This window comes from Oenanthe melanoleuca, chromosome Z (assembly GCF_029582105.1).
Source record: "Oenanthe melanoleuca isolate GR-GAL-2019-014 chromosome Z, OMel1.0, whole genome shotgun sequence".
Taxonomy (NCBI): Eukaryota; Metazoa; Chordata; class Aves; order Passeriformes; family Muscicapidae; genus Oenanthe; species Oenanthe melanoleuca.
In genome coordinates this window covers 75,304,202-75,324,889 of record NC_079362.1, presented here as the reverse complement: position 1 = coordinate 75,324,889, position 20,688 = coordinate 75,304,202, and the positions used below count along the sequence as shown (strand labels likewise).

Below are 20,688 nucleotides of genomic sequence, written 5' to 3'. Positions count from 1 at the left end.
TGCTTTGGACTGGGGTCTACTGTACATGCAGATAAAAGGAAGGAAAACCAAATCATTGCATTTAACTGAATTTCAGCTTGCAATAAAGAAATATATAAACATATTTGTAATATATAGTCTGAAGCATATAATTGTCATGTGGACATGATGTGAGGCTTAAGTTTGTTCAGAAGTGCTTCTTAGAGCCATGGAATAGAATCCCTGAATGGTTTGGGTTGGAAGGAACCTTAGAGCTGATCTTGTTCCACCCCTGCTGTGGACAGGAGCACCTTCCAGGGTCCCTGTCCAACCTGGCCTTGGGCATTTCTCTGGGAAACCTGTTCCAGCTGTGGCTGAGTGTGCAGCACATCTTCCTGCATGAATGATCAAAAATACAAAATGTCATTAAGAAATCTGTCACCATGTGTGCTCTGTAATGCCCTGGGTACCACTCTGAAAAAGGGCAATGCTTGACTTCCAGCCTGGACCCAGGACTGAAGGTCAAAAAATGGGCTAATTTCATCATGAAAGAGAAACTCATGTCCACCTTTGCTTATTGATGCCATTTCATAGCATCACAAGTCACCAAAATTCTGATTTTTCAACAAGCTATTCTTTTTCCGTATAAACTAACTTTGGAGGAAAGAAAACAGAAAGCTGAATAATTTTGTCTCTGTTTATATTTGTACAAGCCACGAGGGATGGTTATGCAACATTAAGCTGAATTACACAAGACATGCCTCCCTTTATCTCCTCAGAACTGGTAACATTTAGAGGGTGGAGATTTGTATTCATTCATGAGAGAACTTTTAAAATCAGTTTTTAATCGTCACAATAATTAAAATAAATTCAATGTCAAATTGAATTAAAAGGATGAGCAGTCAGAATGTTCCATTGTGGGAACCAGGAGATGTGGCACCATAAATTAAACAGGTTTTTGGTGACATTGAGTTTTTGCATCCTCTGCTGACAGTGATTTGTTTTTTGATGGGTAAACACGTCTGTAAGGAGCTAAACTGTGAGCAAATGCCTGGGGTTTTGTGGTTAGGCTGCTTAACTTCTCTTGATATTTAAAAGCCATATACTTTTCAAGTGGTTCTACACATCAGGATGTAAGTATTGAATTCTATGGAAGTGTTTGCCCAGGAGGATACCATGCTAATTATTAATTGTACTGCAGTAAAGAAAGCAACAATATTCCATGATGGTCAGATCCAGGAACATCCAGCTCTGCCCATCATTTGCCTTGGCTTTAAACTTTTGAGTGTTCCTTGATAGTGTTTATCAAACTCAAATTGTTTTTCCCAGATAATGTTCTCATTCATTTTTGTTTTCCCCTGCATGCTCTCAGCTTATTTCCATTCTCTTTTCTCTGGCATGATATACTTGTTTTTTTCCTTTTAATAAAAACTACCCAGACGTGTACCTGGCTGTCTTTTAGCTGTAACTGCATGGCTTATACCTTGTGCATCTACAACATGACCAAACATCTGTCTTTTTGCTTTAGAAGTTAGAATCTTTGCAAAAAAAAGCCCCATATTTAATTTCTCTCCTGGGAAGGAGCAAGAGGTGACTACTTAGAATTATCCACAGTTATGTGGGGGCTGTGCCTACATTCCTGTGCCCTTTGCAGGCATGATTTTAACTCTTAATTGTACTGTTCAATTGATTGAAGCATGTCTACCATTCACAAATCAATATTTCACTTTTGTTCTCATGTAACAGTTAATACAGTAAAAAAAATTGGTCATAAAAAGCTGATGAGTATGATGTGTTAGTCCTTGTCTTGGCCACAGGCATTCAGCATTTCAGCTGTGTTCAACTCCTCTGAAAGTAATACACAGGGTGATAAACTTCAACAACAAAATGTTAATGTAACTTTAGTTATACCTGTCTTGATACCATGTCTGGATGTGGTGGGGCTGTAGCTTGATACTGATGATACCAAGGACAAAACCACATGGCATTTTATCAGCATTTCTCCACTATCTCATCCAAATGCTGTCCTTGGATTTATGCTTGTTTTTTTGCCTTGTTTTGAAAACTTTTAAACCCTTAGGAATGATTCAATCTCATTAATTATAGGAGCAAACAGTTCTGGTAATGTATGTGCAATAAAGGGATTCAGTGATATTCCTCTGTCTTTTATGGAGATAGTTCTTCTTATAAATTCTTTCTTATGTAGTTAATTGTGAGTAAAAATCTTTACTATATGTTGTATTTTTCTTCATATGGGTCCCAGATTCTGCACCTGCAATGAGATAGCTGAAATACAGATGGTTGATTCTGTCCATCAGCTCTTAAAAATGTTGAATTTAATTACTGTACAGTAACCTCTGAACCTTTTCATTGTTTGAAACTGACCACTAGATATTGGAAGATGGTTAGCAATGCTTTCTGTTTCAATTAGCTGTATGCCTGGGGTTTAAGCTGAACACCTTTCATTAAAAAACAGTTAGTTTTTGAAAAGTTGTGTGGTTTGTTACCTTTCTGGATAGATCTCACTTGATTTTGAATCATATTATTTCTGTGAAAGTCTGTATTTTAGATAGTGTCTTGGTCACTAGCTCACCCTGCTGAGGTGAGAGCAAAAGTGTGACAGTGCTCAGAGCTTTTAAAAATACACCATAATAGAGCATATTCTGCAGTAAATCTGAGTTGAAAGGCAAGCACCATTTCCCATGTGAGTTTGGTCTGGATTTTTCTTGAGATCCCAGGTGAAACAGTTATTTCTATTTTTGTCTAATATTTTCCATTGCATACCCTTCACAACACCTACCTGGGATGCTGTTTCATAGCACAATAACTCAGTAACTACAGGCAGAGGAACCACCTGCACTTTGAAAGTAAAGATTATTTCTATCATAGAAGAGTGTGATCCCATTGACAGCAATCAGCTTTGTAAGGGTTTCTGCCATCATTGTTAGCTACACTACAGTGCTAATTTAGTTGGCAAAGTCATTTTAAAAAAAGGAGATACTTACATTCAGAAAAAAATCCGTAACCTTCACTGTCAGGCTTTGTTGCTAAAGAAGGAATTTTACTGGAATGCATGCACAAAATATTCCTCTTTAGACAAGAGCTCCAAAAAGCTTCCACTTAAATCTCCCTTGTACATGTAGAAGACAAGTTTTGGGGATGAGCAGACACAAGTGTGGGAATAATGATGGGATCTCACTTCTCCATGGTCCTCAGTGTCACAAAAGAAATGGAGGAGCAGGTTAGGGGAGGGGTGCTGCCTTCTGCAGGGCCACATCAAGGAGAGTGATTTGGGACAAAGGACTGAGAGATGGGACAAGGTGGAATGCCTTCCCACTGCCTGAGTATAGATGGGATATTGGGAAGGAAATCCTGTCTGTGAAGGGGGGGAGGCCCTGGCACAGGGTGCCCAGAGCAGCTGTGGCTGCCCCTGGATCCCTGGCAGTGCCCAAGGCCAGGCTGGATGGAAATTGGAGCAACATGGGATAGTGGAAGGTGTCCCTGCCCATGGCAGGGGTGGAATTGGCTGAACTTTAAAGTTCCTTCCAACCCAAACCATTCAGGGATTCTGTGAGCTACACTTCTAGGAAGAAATGCACCTTGCTTTGCATTGAAAGCAGCTAGAGCAAAATGGTAGCAAAGAATTTGCTCTTTATGACTCTAAACAGGATAATGAAAATTTCTATGTTCTCTTCTGCCGTGGTGAGAGCATACATCTGCCACATGACAATTCCTGCAGTGCTACTTAATAGTAGAAAATAACTGTGCAGATTGAATGACAGCCCAACAAAATGCTGTGGTAAGGACTGCCTGCCTTTTTATAAAGAATTTAAGAGCCTTGTGATAACTCAGAAAATGAACTTTGTGGGCAGTTGGCAAAAGGAAATGTCGGTGGTTTCTTTGTTCATACCCAGCAGAAAAACTCAAGCTGGTGTAGCATGGTTCACAGTCTTGCCAGACCTGTAAAGTCTCACAGTCCAGTGTTTGATGTGATGGAGACCACCTAAATGATTGGTAGAAGTGTCCTTTTTTTACCCTATTCCAAGGCAGGACAGTCTGCTCTGCAGTCAGAATAACCATATTGGAGATATCCTGATGTGGAGCTCAGTGAGGGAAATCCAGGCAGCTGGTAGGAGTTCACATGCCAGCTTGTTCAGCTTAGGAAGCGTGAGTTGTCAAATGCACTGACAAAATGAAAAGCTCTACAAACTTATCTTAGTGTGAAGGCTTAGTGCACTACAAAAGGAGATTCCTTTTTTCATTTATTACAAGTGTTCTTCAATGCCAAGAAAATAATTTTAAAAAATAGTCAAAGGGGAAAAGTCTGGTAACAGTGACAGATGTTCAAGGTGGAGGGATGTTTGATCCAGTTGGTTTTCCTTCTTCTGCCTTTGCTTTTCTCTTTCACCCACTGTTTTTTATTTCTCTTTTATTTTTTCTCTCTTTTCACTATCTCCCCCCTTGCTTAGGGGCTCAACAGAAAATTTAATAAATTAATGATATGCTGAAGTGCTTTTGCTTAGAATACTAAGGGTTGAAAAAACTGTGTTCACTTAACCCTTAAGAATTCAGCTGACTACAATATGGTAATGCTTTATGTCGTGGCTCCTGTTGGGAGAACCAAGCTATGATGCTGAGTACTAGTATGATATAATTCAATTAAAATTTTGGTGATTACTGGAGAAAACAGATTCCTTTCCAGACACATGGATGCCAGATTTGCTCACCATAGAGACATTACTAGCCAATAGCTTTATTAATAATGATTACCTGTGCGCTGCCTTTATTACTCAATATTTTACACTGGAAAAAGGCACACTGACCTTTTACTCCTTTCTTAAAGGCACAAGACCTGAATGTGATCGAGGAGGTGATCCGAATGATGCTGGAGATTATCAACTCCTGCCTGACCAACTCTCTCCATCACAACCCCAACCTGGTGTATGCTCTGCTCTACAAGCGGGATCTGTTCGAGCAGTTTCGGACTCACCCTTCCTTCCAGGACATAATGCAAAATATAGACCTGGTGAGTGATACCTGACTTCAAGGGTGGTTACACTTGGTTATATGATCTCCTTTTACTCTGGAGAGATGGGAAATATGTATCACCTCTTACTGGTTTGTTTTAAAATGCTGAATATTTCTTGCCTTTTTGGGCCTACACTGTGAGGACTTCTGAGCAGCATAGAAATACAGAGTGGTTTGGGTTGGAAGCAACCTTAAATCCAATTCTGTAAATTCTTGAACAACTCTTTCTCACATCTTTATCATGGGAGAATCAGAGGGATTTTGAGATGCCTCTGGTAAGGAATTCCCAGCCTGTGACACATCTTTCACCCCCAAAAGGGTGTCGGCTTCTCTTGACTGCCCCTTGTTAGAAACCTGCCTGTCGGGGGAACAAATGCTAGTTTTCATTGTCTAACAATCCTTTTCCTTTTTTTTTACTCCTGTCACCAGCCTATTAATGATTATAGGGAATTATTTTTAAATAACTAAAGAGCTGACATTCAGCTGCCTTATACTGTGTCTGAATGTGTGTTGTTTTCACCTGCCAAGTGTTTTCTTCACAGCAACCTTCCCCTTGTGTAAGGAAATATTTTAGAAGAAAACAGAAGAAAATTGCTGTGGGTGAGAACATGTTACCAGTGTGGCTCTCTTTGGAGTATGACTTTGGGAAACAGTTGTTAATTATTTCTACATCTGATAGTAGTTTTAATGTTCATAGGGAGAACATGAGCTTCTGCTAGAAAAATCTGAACCATTACATGTTTCACTGTCTTCTAGTCAATATTTTCAGAGCTGAGCAATGTTTGAAGGCATTCTATGATCACAGGTTGCAAAATACTGGAAGGGAGAGCTGAGCAGAGTGCTAAGTCTCTGGATGCACTGAATAACATATTATTGTGTCTTATAATCTGCAGTGTTTCTGGCTGATTTACTTTTAATTACAGGAGATTGACAGGTATCTGATTGTCCATAGAGGAAAGTAGCTTTAAATGTTGAACTGAAGTCCTGCTCTGTACCTATTCCTTCCTCTTGTGTTCTCTCTTCACATTTTCTGGTCCTGCAGGAGTTTGGGGTGTGGAGGACTTGAAGCTCAAAACTCTCCAAACTTTCAGCAGCTGCAGACTACAGGCAGCATGATACTGCCTGCATGATTAGAACAAGATGTCTTCAAGTTATGTAAAGAGGATATGGTGCACTGAAGATAACAGTTGTCTACATTCCTGACTGAGATAGGGACCTTCTCTGGTTTCTTGCCCACATCCAGGATAACTGGTGGTGGCCAGATCCTTCTGCTTGCAGCCCTGTGCCTCCCACAGACAGCAGTACGTCTTTTCCTTTGTAACAGTTAAATGTAGGTTTTCCTCAACAATTTAAACAATTCCTCCCCAAAACTGTTTAATACTGGGTTACAGCATAATGCCAGTTACATTCAGAAACTATTTAAAGCTTTCCAAGGGAGAATGTTGAATTTTTAAATAGCTCCTTTGTTAGAGAAGCGAGGACGTCAAAAAAGAATTTTTAAATTTTTTTTTTTAAATGTACCTGTCACCATCTGGCAAGTGGTAAGAGCTGTCAGGCTTGTAGATCTGAATAAAAGATGAGATTCATCTGACTCCTCATCTACCCTGTCACGTCCTGCACTTCATACACAGTATTGGCAGCACCACACAGAACCAGTCTTTGTCTTGTGTGCTCCAGCCAGAATGTTCTAGCTGGTCTTGCTGTCCCTTGTGGCAAATCATGTTAGTTTTGCTGTACACATTGCAGGGAGCTTGTCTGGCATCTGAGAAGAACCAAAATGAGTTTCTATCTCCAAGAACTTGCCAGACTTTTCTCTGCAGTGGTGTAGCTGGGAACTCCATCCTTACAGCTGCATGGGACACTGTGGATGTCTGAAATGTAGCTGTGCTCTAAAAGGAGCCAGAAAAAAAATCTTAAAATATTTGGCTTAATAAATTTCTAAACTGTATGTTGCTGAAAGCTAGGAGGATATACTCATGGGGAGGATCTTCCTATTTTTGACCTGCTCTTATATTCTTATTTCAGCATCCATCCCAGCCTGCTTTTAGATAGAACAGTGAGCTGGCCAGGCTTTTCAAATTACCAAGGCTGGTTTTTCAGAAGCGGGTGGATCCTCCAACTTCCTGTGTACTGGGGAGCTGTGTTGGCTTTCAGGTTGTTGTGATCAGTGAAATGTTGTGGTCCAAATTGTGTAAATTGTAGATGGAAATGGTAAATGTTGTAACTTTTGGAAATGCAAGAGTGGTCAAGAAAAATTACCTTTCTGAAGCTCACCAAGTGTATCTGCAGGGACTCTGCTCCATCCCAAACTCCCTCTCTTGGTATTTTCTCTGGTCATAAGCAGCAAAATGTGTTTGGATTTTCTGCACTCATGCTGCAGTAGAACCAGGAGTGTAATTTTTAACAATGGCTTTTAGTGACAGGACAAGAAGCAATGGCTTCCCAGTGCCAGAGGGCAGGGCTGGATGGGATATTGGGAAGGAATTGCTGGTGGGAGGGTGGGCAGGCCCTGGCACAGGGTGCCCAGAGCAGCTGTGGCTGCCCCTGCATCCCTGGCAGTGTCCAAGGCCAGGCTGGATGGGGCTTGGAGCAGCCTGGGAAGGTGGAAGGTGCATTGGGCTTGGACTAGATGGCATTTGAAGGTCCCTTGCAGCCCAAACCATTCCAGAATTCCAGTCATCAGATAGCTCTAGAGATTCACATGAGCAGTAGCTGCTTATTGTGCACTGTGTCACTCTGGCATCCCTCTGCTCCAGCAAAATCTGCCCACCAGTTGATGAAAGATTCTCCAACTGTAAACTGTGGTCCAGATTTGTATTTTGTAGAGAAATAATAATAGACAAAGTGATAATATTTACTGGTGCAGAAATCAGACCAAAATACAGAGCATGTAAAGTCTGTAATTAGTTTTGGACACCATAACAGTTGCCAGTTTGCCTTGTCAAGAATGTATGAAATAGATATGTCATGTAAAGACTTAAATGCTTATTATTTTTACTCTGTTGGACGTAATGTACTCATCAACCAAAAGGAAGCATGGAAGAGGTGAAAAGGCTAAAAATTTGATGAAGAATTAATTGGACAATGTAGTGGGGATGTAATAATTAATAGTTTATGATGCAAATAGAAAAAGGCATTTGCTGCAATTCTGTGTGTGTATACAAGCAAAGAATGACCCAGAGGTGCCCTCTAAGCCTAATTACACTGGTGACATCTCAGCTGGATTACTTTGGTTTTAGAATCTCAGAATCATTTGGATTGAAAAAGACTTTCAATACCATTGAGTCCATTTCTCAGCACTGCCCAGGCCACCACTGACCCATGACCCCCAAGTGCCACATCCACAAGGCTTTTAAACCCTTCCATTAACTGGGGACTCCTCCACTGGAGTTGTGCCAGGGCTGGACAGCCCTTTCCCTGAAGGAATTTTCCTCAGTATCCAACCTGAGCCTCCCCATGCCCAGCCTGAGGCCGTTCCCTCTCCTCCTGTCCCTGTTCCCTGGGATAAGATCCCAAATCCCCCCGGCTGTCCCCTCCTGTCAGGGAGTTGTGCAGAGCCACAAGGTCCCCCCTGAGCCTCCTTTTCTCCAGGCTCAGCCCCTTTCCAGCTCCCTCAGCCTCTCCTGGGGCTCCAGCCCCTTCCCCAGCTCCGTCCCTGCCCTGGACACGCTCCAGCCCCTCGGTGTCTCTCTTGTCCTGAGGGTTCCAGAGCTGTCCCCAGCACTGGAGGTGTCCCAGCAGTGCCAGCACAGGGGACAGGCACTGCCCTGGGCTGTGTCACACCCTGGCTGGGACAGCCCAGGGGCCATTGCCCACCTGGGCGCCCCTGTGCTCATGCTCAACAGGCATGAAAGACATTCCAGGTAGGAATAAGAGCTGTAGAAAGCAGAACCTCTGTAGGTGCTGATTTGCCACAGGAAGGGTAAAGTGATGTGGTATTTTTCAAATAAAATGCTGCTGTGAAGTGAAATGGAATAATCTCTTTCACATTCTTGTGGGTTCACAGCTCATAAGGAAAGGCTTTTCCTAGGTTAGGAAAAACAAAGCACTGTGGTAGGTTTTCAGGGACCTCTGGATAGCAGGGCTTTGGCAGCATGGCAGAGGAGAAATCAGCATAGGGCTATAGGTAGGTGTGGGGATGCCTCTGCAGCCCCACCAGAGCTCAGACCAGAGCAGGAATTGCTCAGGTAACCTTCAGTACAGACCTGGCCACAGTAACTCTGGGCTCTTCCTCAGGATTTGGACCATTCAGTCTACTCTGGAGATACACATAATCTCTGTGTGCTTCATCATTGAGGCAAAAATAGGTGAACATATAAGGGTCATTAGTATATTGACCACTTTTTATTGAAAACTACTTATTTGCCTTTGTGTTTTTAAAAATCTAAAAGTCATCATTACCAGCTGATTGGGAACATATGGGAACCATTAGTACTGTACAGAAGAAACTGAAATCAAAATACTTTCTGTTTTCTATTACTTCACTTTTCATTTTAGAAAGCCATTTTAGTAGGAGATAGTGCATCTTTTTTAGCTAAAATGAGATATTCTTCTTCTGAATGGTGAACAAAGCGGAATGCTATGGTTCCTCTTCTGGCCTTGTCCAGAAATATTTCAGCTGGGAGCTCTCTATATGCCTCCACTTCAGAGGTGGTCTGTAATTTGGTCAGCCACCTCAGATATGTCAGGAATTTGGTGGAGGCTCTTCACTTATCATTCCTAAAGATGTGTTTGGTTCATGGCCATGGTGAGAACTCCTTGGCTTTCACTGCTCTCATATTTCCTACAAGCGAGCAACTGATACCAGGTGGCGGAACAGGCCTAACTAGGAGCTGCTAGAATTTTGTTTGCAAAATAGTCTGATAGACATCAGGAGGTTGGGAGCAATGGTTTAGTGATGCAAAGGATTCAATTGATGCAATTTCCTGCAAGGAATTTAATTCTTCAAAGACATTTCCCTGCTAGATTTTAAAATCAATCAAGTTGGCTTCGCTCTGGCATAGCAATCCCTGTTGTTAGACCTGCAGGGCTTAAGAACTAAGATTTTATGGCTTTCCTTAAAATGTGCTTTGAAAAACCTTGATCCTGCTGATTACCAGAGCCTGGCTAAATACTCTAAGGATCTGGGATTTTGGTGGGTTTGGGTTGGACTTTTTTTGGTTGTTGTTTGCTTTGTTGGGGGGGGGGGGGGGGGGGATATTTTTTGCCTGTTGTTTTTCTCCTCACTCTTATACCCTAGGAATGAGGGTGTATACCTGCAATACCTCATGTGTCCCTGAACATGCTCCTCATTTCAAGGTGATTCTGAAAAATACAGTACTTCAAGTTTGCTGATTAACCTCTTCTGTTTCTCCTGCTATTGAATCACCTGAAACTGTTTCACCCCTTCTTAAATCAGTGAGGTTTGGCATTGCCTCCAGGTATGACTACTGGATACCAAATGTAGCTGTGATTTGTCTTTCCCTATGGAAGCTACTTAGTTGAAGTGCTAATCCTGTAGTACTTTACAGCAAGAGGTTTGTTTTTTTCTTTTCTTCTCCATTCAGTGTGCCATCAATACACCATATTACTCTCCCAGTGGTGGACGTGGCTGGAAATAAAATACTCAAAGTGTTTCTTTCAATCACTTTAAAAGGGAAACAGAATTGACAAAAACAGGTTCAAAACTTACTCATTTTGTGCCAAGTGATTTTTTTCTTGTGTCTTGCAGAACTGACCTTTGCAGTTGCAGGCAGAGGAGGCAGCAACATGTTGCACTGTTATTTTTAGCTGGAGGAGAAGGAGAGGAGCTGTCATGTTCATTAGGCAGTGGCACTGCCTGGGCTGCCACAGGCCTCACAGCACTTCAGCATCTGCTGACAGAATCCAAGTGGAGAAAACATCTTGCCCTTGATAGCTCTGCTGTTGGCATGCTGTAAAGGGAAATATTTTGTTAATTCAGCCTTGCAGCCCGATTGAAAACAATAGTTGGGTGAAATAACAGACACTGTGGTTGTTCCCTCACAATCTCAAAAATTATCTCTGAAACCTAAAATATTGCCTTTAAATCAAAAATGTTTCTAAATCATTCTAATCCTGTTGTACTTTTAATAATCTCTGGCAATACCTTGTAAGTTTACTGTTTAGAAAACAAAAGGAGAAAGTATGAGTTTCTCATGGAAAATTGATCTCTAGGAAGAAGTTCTCACCGTGAGGGTGGTGAGGTCCTAGCACAAGTTTCCCAGAGCAGCTGTGGCTGCCCCTGGATCCCTGGCAGTCCAAGGCCAGGTTGGATGGGGCTGGGGCAGCCTGGGATGGTGGAAGGTGTCCCTGTCCACAGTAGGGGGTGACACTGGATGATCTTCAAAATCCCTTCCCAACCAAACCATTCTGTCAGTCTGTGATTAAAACCAGTTTTGAAAATCACTATAGAAAACAGTTTTTGTATAGAAATATTAATGGCATTTTATTGCAAACCCTGGCAAGGCCTGAGCTGGAGGTGGCCAAGCCAGGTCCCCTGTGCCCGTCGTGTCACAGGTTTGGGGACCTTGCACAGCCAGGAGTAGACTCTGCACAGGGCAAGGCTCTCCATACACCCACTGTTTTATCTGGACAGGGATCAGATACTCCTGATGAGGGGCTGTCAAATCCTGGATTAGATGTGCCTTTTAATCTCTGTTAACATGGAAGCCAGACTGGAGAGAGAGCTCTTAGGACAGGTTATGTTCCTTCATTGAACACATTCATGTTCCTTATGTTCATGGAAGGAACATAACCTTTCAGTACTCAGCATGACTAGGAAAAGAGTAATATATAGCAACTTGTGGAGTTTCTTCTTACTCTTCTTTTTTAAGCAGTCTTTGCAGTTGTTTTTTATTTTCTTAGACCAGTTGCCCAAATGATTAAGGAGAAAATTAATTTTTCAGAGTATCAGGACGACACCATCTCTCAACCTTGTTTATTTCCCCTAAGATCTGGGTTTTTTCTATTCATACAGTTATATGCTTGGTTGGTTTTAAAACCTGTACTAAAACCTGAAACTCATTTAATACTATTCACCCAGGGTTTTTTTCTGGTTTATTTTACTTTTGATGGGACAAGGAGTGGAAATCTGTTAATTTTCTTTTTATTTTAAATTAATCTCTCTTACTCAAGTGTAGAAGATGTTTAAAGCTCTTTCAAAGGAAAAGGCTAGTCTTCCTTGTTATGACGTTTAGCTTTTATATTTTTATATCTGACTAGATTTGTAGAAAAAGTGTTAGACCCTCTGCTACAGATGTTGGAGCTTGGACATGAGGGATGTAATACTGGATGCTTTTTGGTTTTATTGCTGATGTGGAGCTAATAAGAAAATGCCTTCTTTAGGATCTCTTCTTTATAATTAATCTTCTTTTACTTTTTCTTTTTGCTTTTCTGTTTTCTTACTTCATTGGGATACTTGTGGGTACCTCACTGTTTCATTGGGGTATTGTGCTCTCAGGGTCCAAACAAGAGGTACTTAATTTCTATATTGTTTGAAGTAGTAAGGCAAATAACTCTTAGAAATAAGTACCATTATTGAAGTAGATATTTTTAATTTTAGTCATCAACTACACATCAAAAATAGGCATTCTTAGCTCTCTGAAATGCTGACATAGCCTTAAAATACTGGAAGCCTGTCTTGCTTTTGTTCTTTTGAAATATAACCCAAAGAAGATTAGTAGTTTTACCACAAAAACATAAGTCTTTTAAAAACATGGTAAGAATGAAGGGTTTGACTTTCCAAAATAGGAAACGTCAGAATTCAGGGAGTATCTGTGAGCCTCATTCAAATTTTACATGTTTGCTTTATGATAGTATTTTATCCTTTTGGTTAAAAGTTAAATATTAAGTTTTGCTTTTGTTGTGGTTTAGCAGAACTTGAGCTAACAAGGCAGTGCCACTGGGATGGATTCTCTGCAGGAGCCTGCCCTTGGCAAGAATGGGTTTCACCAGTGATTACTGACAACAGAGGAGTGTTGAAATGCAGGAAGATGTTTTTTTCTTGCAAAGTCTGTGGGCAACTTGCTTGTTCCTCTGTGAGCTGTGTATCCTCCACCAGCAATTTGTCCCAAACTCTGTGCCAAAACCATGTCAGCCTCGCTCTGAGGTCCTCACGCTCTTTGCACAAGCTGTTTCTTGCTGTTTTACTCTGTTTTGTCTGGTCACTCCCTCCAGCTCCTTTGCTTATGAACTCAGCACATCTTCCTACTCCTGTTTTTTTTCTAAGGATCAGAGATCACAGTGCTCCTTATCTCTAAGAATGTAAAACCCTACCTGTAGCATCCGCCAGAGGCAGTGAAATTCTCCCTCTCTGCTCAAGTATGGAGATAATCGTAGGGACAGCACAGAAGATTAAACCTGAATTTACTCTTGACTGATTTCCATACTTCTGTTGTTAGAAACAAAATAAAACAGGGACAAAAACCCAAAACAAATACTACAATCCCATGACAACCCCAAAAAGCAACTTCCAGCAACTTTAGTCTGCCTGTCTCATTCACTTGGTGCAAGAGTTTCTAGAAATCCCAGCAAATCTTCCAGCTCAAAACAAGGGCTGGGCTTTCTGTGGGGGAAGTCAAAAACAGGAACAACAAATTTGAATCTCACAGTAATCAAGCCATCAGCTGTCTTTGTTTTATGAACAGCAGCTGAGCTGGGAGGCATAATTAGGGTAATGGTTTCTGGCTCCAGCTGTGTCTCACTACAGAACAAAGAGAGCTCAGCAGAGATTTTGTAGTATAATACACTTTTCCCCCCTTCTACTTGGGAGAATTATCAAAGATTACTCGATGGATTGGGACTGTGATTCAGATACAAGTGAACATCAGTATTTTTCCGCAGAGTGTATCAAAAGCTCACAGGATTTTGCAGAATCTGCCATCAGCATCGTGCTTGCCTCCAGCCCAGGAGTAGCCAGGTGCTCTGGTGTAGACAGGCTTTACCAAGTGCCTCTTGTGGTGCTTCCAGAGGGTTCTAAGTAGGTGTTGAAATGTTTCCCCAGACCCTTTTTGTGTTTTGAGTCCTGGATCCCCTGTGTGACTATGGAGTTTTCCTTGGATAAGGGATGGGGTTTGCAAAGTGTGTTCTTTTTGGATGAAAGGAGCTATAGGAATGAAGGTTTTCTGATGTCCCACATGGATAACTGTCAGTGGGATGTCTGTTTCTGGTGTGACCTACTGTGCTTGGAGAGGGATAAAAGTTAAAGCCTGACCTAACTGAGTTCTAGCTAACAAGGACCAGCTGGGTCACAGAAAAGGAGGTCGGAAGGGAAATACGGGAAAAATCAACTTGGCTTCACCAGGGGGATGTCTGGAACATGAGAGGGAATTTGCAGGATTCCTTGGGCCTAGAATACAGGATGTGGAAGGTATGTCTGGCACTTGGGGTGGATACTGGTTGAGGAGGAGCTTTGTGGTGTGGGCTTCCTTCTTACTGTCCACTTGCTGCAGCTTTGAGTGCTGCACAGCTCCCAGGAAATGTAGTCTCTCATATTGAGATGCTTTTCCTAAAGCCTTTTGTCCAAAAGTCAATGAAAGTGTAATGACTTTACTGCTTTACAATTAAAGTAAATTTCTAGCTCAAATCATAGAAAGACTAGAAGAACTCAAAAGCTTGATGGGCAGAACTGACTGAAAGAAATATAGGCATATGTCGGTGCACAGTACTTGAAAATGTAAATTTATTAATTCAGCTGTGTGTGTTAAACTGTAAAATCATCTGTCTGTTAAAAATGACTGCAGGAGGATGCTGAGAGTTGAGCTAACTTGACATTAATGAAGTCTCCCTGGCTGTGACAGAGGCAATAACGTGTTTATTCTTTAAGAAGTACAAGTACAGCTGTGCCAAAAAAGAAGATGACAGCTTTGTGTATAAATCGACCCAAAGATCTCTTCTATTTATTTATGTGCTGTGATGTTTCATTCCAGGTGATCAGCTTTTTCAGCTCCCGATTAGAGCAAGCTGGAGCTGAGCTGTCAGTGGAGCGAGTTCTGGAAATCATCAAGCAAGGAGCTGTTGCTTTGCCCAAAGACAGGCTAAGAGTAAGTGCTCAAGACCTCATCACTTAAAGTGTACCATTCCTATCAATTACACATACATGCCCTTTATATCTGTAACTTCAAAAAATCATCTCTCCTCTCAGTAGTGACTGATAAGTGATTACACTGTCGATTGCCATATGTGTATGTTTTCATTTAAATTCCTAATTTCTGCTAAATGTTTGGATGAGTTTTTGTGAATAGTTATTAAATTGAAGCGTGTGGAGAAATTAAAATTTGCTGAAGCTAAGGTTTTCTTCATCACATCCTGAAGATACAGGCTATGGAGATACACTCCATCTGTTGTTTAGTTATGCTGTTATCAAACATTGATAATTCTCTCTTTTGATTAATTTCTTTTTCTGTCTCTAGTGTTCTGCACCTCTGTCTGGGTCTATATTAAATGCTATAAAGATAAATTTTAGGGGCTTTAAGAATTACCCAACCTAGTGAAAATCAGTTCAGGACCTGTAAGTCTGGTCAACATGGTGATGAGCTTTCTGTATAATCCTGAGCAGTCCCCTCCATTGCTTTCTGAGAATCTTTCAAATCTCTTGAGGGATTTACCAATGACAGGCTAAAATCCATTAATGGCTGTGTGATGTTTAAATACTACAATAAAGAAATCTGTGTAAGTGGGTAAGTAAGCAAACGGGAGCTGTGTGTATTTTTTAAACATGATGAATCTTGTTTCTCTGTTATGCCAAGTGTATTTTAAATACTATCTGTTTTCTGAGAACTATTTTGGTTGCTACTCTGTGATAAGAGAGTGAGAGCACCATTTCTTTTGCGGTAACTTTAGTAAAATATCCTCTGATAAGGCACACTGAGTCCGTACAGCCACTGGCGACGGCTGGTAATTTATTTATATGCTGGTAATTTTAAAACACCCAGTGGGAATTTTCTAGCTGGCTGCATATACTGATGTCTTTCCTGAGTTCCCTGCATCCCTGAGATGGCACATCTTCAGTCACTCAGAATTCCTTCAGGAGAGGTTGGTCTAAAGTCCGTGTCCTGAGCCACAATACAGGAATATCCTGAGTAACACCTGAGCAGTTGTATCCAAATCCAGCCCTTAGGTTGTCCTTTCTACGTGGTGATGCTGTGAACACAGAGGAACACTGGAACTTTGGCTGTTTCTATGACAACTTGTTCTTATGTGCAGATATTTAAAAGCTCTTACATTGAGGCTACAGTTATTCCTTCTTGACAGAGAGCCATCACCAAATAAATTCACTGTTAGAAAAAAATGAAGGTTTTCTCAGTTACTGAACATGCCACATCGGCTGACATGTCAGGCCACAATATACAGAAATGCTGTTTCTGGAGAGAAATCGCATCAAGTTTCAATTTTCTGCACTAACGATATACAATATTCAAAATCATGTATTTATATTGCCACTTAAAGCAACCAACCAACAGTTTCTGGCGTGTGCCAAGCTCTGTAAGTCCTCACCAAACAGTCAAGTACTTCCAGTTTTAAGGATGCTTAGCGTTGCTTGGAGCACTTCCCTTTCCTCTGGAGCACTTGAGTTTCGGGACAGACTTACAAAGGGGATACAGCCAGCCTGGCACATCAGACTTCTGTATTGACCACTTACCTCTACTGGGTCTTTTTCCTTTTTCCTTTCCTTTCCTTTCCTTTTCTTTTCTTTTCAGCAGTTTGGTCAGAGCAGGTTACTTTTCCAGGTAGAAAAAGTGACGTTGGGGTGGGGCATTTGTATATATATAGATATATATGTATGCATTGTCATGCATCAATTTGTACATGCAAATAACATCCTTCCTTTACACAGATAGTGATGAGGAGCAGCACATGTTTCCCTCCTATAGAAGTGTTCTTGTGAGTTTTTGTGCCCTCTGTCCTTGTGCCTCTCTCCTGGGAGTCTCTCTGTTCCTCAGGTCTTCCCACTTCAGTCTGAGGTTTTCAGGGGAAGCTATTCTAAAGCTTGACAAACTCATATTAAGATCAGACTGAAGATATTGTTACACAATAGCTCTGGCAGCTCTGAGGCATTTCAGCAGCTAAATAAAGGAGAAAGCTTTAATCCTTATGTCTTTAATGACACTCTCTGGGTGAGTCTGGATGGGTGGGAGCAGCCCTACCCACGCTGGCTTTGATGGCACCTTTCAGGGAGCTGTGCAGAGCCACAAGGTCCCCCCTGAGCTTCCTTTTCTCTAGGCTCAGCCCCTTTCCAGCTCCCTCAACCTCTCCTGGGGCTCCAGCCCCTTCCCCAGCTCCTCAATGTCTCTCTTGTCCCCAGAACCAGGGGCAGCTTGTGCTCAGCCAGTTTGGGCAATGTCTGGAGGAATTCTGAATCCGTTGCATCTGTGTTGACACAGCCTACACATAATTCCAACGTGCAAAGCTGTGGAGTTCAATCCCAAGAATATATATGCATATATTCAGGTTTGCAGTTAATTGCTAACTAATTTTCAAGCCACCCTTGCCTTTTGCCACAGCATTCTGAAGTGCTGTAAAGTACAAGAGACCCTGCAGAGATATCATTCCTGCCTCCTAGAAATAACCATCTTCAGCTGAAGCACTCTGGGGAAGGCAGTTGGAACACGGAAATGATTTGGAAAATGAGGGCTGAGGCAGAGCTTTTACTCACTCACTTCCCTGCAGCTCAGACAATGATGTTTTTTTCTTGTGTGTAAGTACCCAATATATGCATAGATGTTTTCAAGTGAATGTTTTCAAGTTGCTTATCTTGGCCTTTGTTGAGGAAGTGAGCATTCAAGAGGTGCTACACTATTCATGTTCTGAATCTGTTGCTTAGTCCACAGTTCAAACATGAATCAACTTCAACTAAAAATAACAGCACTTAGAGCCACAATCCTCATCTGCATAATGGAGCTTATCAGTTTGGGAGCACACCCCGGTGCTCCTGCTCCCTTCCACTGTGGGAAGTAACACGGGATGCAAAGTGTGGTAGCAGTAGGTCATGGATAAATATATATATGTGTGTGTGTGTGTGTTAGGAAAGATATCCTGCATTTTCTTAGCAAATAATTATTGGGAAATGGGAGATCTAACTCAGATTTTCCTTCCAGTCCTGGAGCAGTCTGACTGGAGACAAACAATATAATTAACATTATTTTAAGCATATGCTTTTAGCTGTGTACTGTGGAAGGCCAAGTAAGTCCAAGCTGAGCAATTAGCCTTTTAGAAGACTTCTGCACAAACAGAGAGATAAAGGGCAGGTGCTGAAATCAAGAGCTGGTTATTTCTCCCTCAGTCTGTGGGAGGAGATAAATGAAGTTAATATGCCCAGGATGGAGGCAGAAGCCATGGCGTGGAGATAGAGCTGTCTCCTTTGCAGACAAGCAGCCCACAATCCAGGCTCCCTGCTATATTGCAGAAGCTTATTAAAGGCAATTTAGAGATCATAGTGATAGGTGAAAATTAGCCTCATTCTTTCTTTCTCTTTATTTTTTTTTAAAGTTCTCAGGCTGCCTTCCTTCCCTTTGGTGAACTATCTGTACTTTCAGGATTAGGAGAGTGAGAGCAGTGGGACTGTGTCTGGAGCCTGTGACTTATCTCAGGATTTCAAGGGGAGTTAGCCAGCAGATAACAACTCTTCTGCAATAAGTGGGAAAACTTGTTTCAAATGCCAGCTAGTGACTGGAAACTGACATTTGGTTTCATGGAGTGATCACACTTGGGAGACCATGTTTAATGCTTTATAAAAGAAAAGTTCCCATTACCTAAGCCACTTAAGATGGAGATTTGTTTTTCATGAGCATTTCCTGATCTGCTTGTGTTTTTCCTCTACTCCTTTTCTCCCCTTGCCAATGAGTATTTTGTCATCAGTGTGCACTCTGTCAGATGCTCTTTGTGTGCTATGCAGACGTGCCATTATGCCATCAACTCTCGTGTTTTTGATATGGTACAAAATTTAATATTTATTGAAGTGCATTTGAGTTCGATGGGCATTAAAATTTCACAGAATATGTAAAAGGAGCAGAGGTAAAAGCCTTCAGTCTCTTGACAGAACAAGTTTCGCTTTAGGTGTTAAAAGCACTTCTCATAGGTTTCCCCTTCTATTAACAATGTACTTCCAACTCCATCAGCATCCATTTGTTTCACTGAAAAAAGCTGCTAATCACTGAGGCACCAGAGCATAGAGGAAGAGTAAATTGTCGTTGTGGTGATGGCAGATACTGCCTGTGAGGTGGACCAAAGCAGCTTTATATCCCTGGCACATCACCTGGGAAAGCAGCACTGGCAGTTCAGCTACAAAAAATGTCATAAAAATAACATGGTTATTGACTGAGATGGCAGTGAATTCAACAGGGGATGTCAAGCACAGGTACTTTGGTAGAATCACAGAATCATTTAGGTTGGAAAAGCCTTCCAAGACCACCAAGTCCCACCATTTCCCCAGCACTGCCCAGGTCACCACTAACCTATGTCCAGAAGTGCCACATCCACACAGCTTTTAAATCCCTGCAGGTATGGGGACACCAACACTGCCCTCAGCAAACAGTGATTGACAGAGCTTTATGTGAAGAAATTTTCCCTGGTGTCCACCCTGAGCCTCCCCTGGCCCTGAGGCTGTTCCTTCTCCTCCTGTCCCAGTTTCCTGGGATAAGATCCCAAATACCCCCAGCTTTACCCTCCTGTCAGGGAGCTGTGCAGAGCCACAAGGTGCCCCCTGAGCCTCCTTTTCTCCGGGCTGAGCCCCTTTCCAACTCCCTCACCTGCTTCCTATCAGACTTACACTCATGGGTAATCAGAAATCAGACCATAAAAGAAAGTGTATGTGAAGTCCCCAAAATCAAAGGAGCCTAAATGTTGTCTTGGCTTGGATACTGAGCTCTCTTTGGAAGAATTTTCCTGCTTTTGAAGATGTTCCTCCCAGGGAGGAGACATCATCTGTTGAGCAGTCAGTGGTGCCATCACAACTACAGAGGGACAGGGCACAGGCAGCCCTGCAAAGGAACTCAGTAGTGTTATGTATATAAGCACCCTGTTGATCCAAATAAACCATCCATTGCCCCATCTTCTATTAGAATTGCTCCTGATTACAATTTTGTTTTTCCCCCACAGTCCTGCTGTTCTTAGTCCTAAGTGGTTATTTGGCCACAGCAAGATGTTGGATTCAGGATCCAGACCAGTGGTCTTTAATAATCCAAATTAAACCTTGGGGCAGATCTGTAATTACTTTAAAAACTATGTAGAGCTTTCTTGTGTTTGTTTTACTGCTGTTTCACTTTAGCTACTGTGGAGTTTCTGGTGGAATAGCGCACAAATTAACACAAAAATTAACATACAAATTAACAGTGTGACACTGTAAAGGGGTAGGAACAGAAAAGTTACAGAGACCAGCAGCTCCTTTACAGAGCTCCAGGGCACAGCACTAAGCAAGAGAGACAGAAAACTTCCTTAAAAAATAAATTCATCCAGTTCTTCCTGATATTTATCTTTTTTTTTCCTTCTGGCTCAAAGGTCAAAGTTCTTATTACAGTGGAAGCTGATTGTGTCTAATACATCCTTAGGTCTGACGCTAGGCAGGCGTCTACAACACAGACTTCCTTTTGCTGACCCTCAGCTGCTGTTAACCCTTACCCTGAAGAAGATCAGATTAGTGACAGAAGTGTAAGAAAGTTTTAAACAAAGTGCTTTTTGGGCCTTTCCAGAACACTGACCATATGCTAA

General features: G+C 41.7%; 1 protein-coding gene across 6 annotated transcripts in view; it reads left to right on the top strand.

Annotated features, from left to right (window-relative positions):
- DYM (dymeclin) overlaps nucleotides 1-20,688 on the top strand; it is a 208,125-nt gene that overhangs the window by 160,956 nt on the left and 26,481 nt on the right. For all 6 annotated transcript variants that reach the window (XM_056514018.1, XM_056514017.1, XM_056514016.1 and 3 more), the window contains 2 exons: nucleotides 4,802-4,984; nucleotides 14,913-15,026. In XM_056514018.1, coding sequence (XP_056369993.1) covers nucleotides 4,802-4,984; nucleotides 14,913-15,026 — 297 coding nt within the window. The remainder of the gene's footprint in view (nucleotides 1-4,801; nucleotides 4,985-14,912; nucleotides 15,027-20,688) is intronic.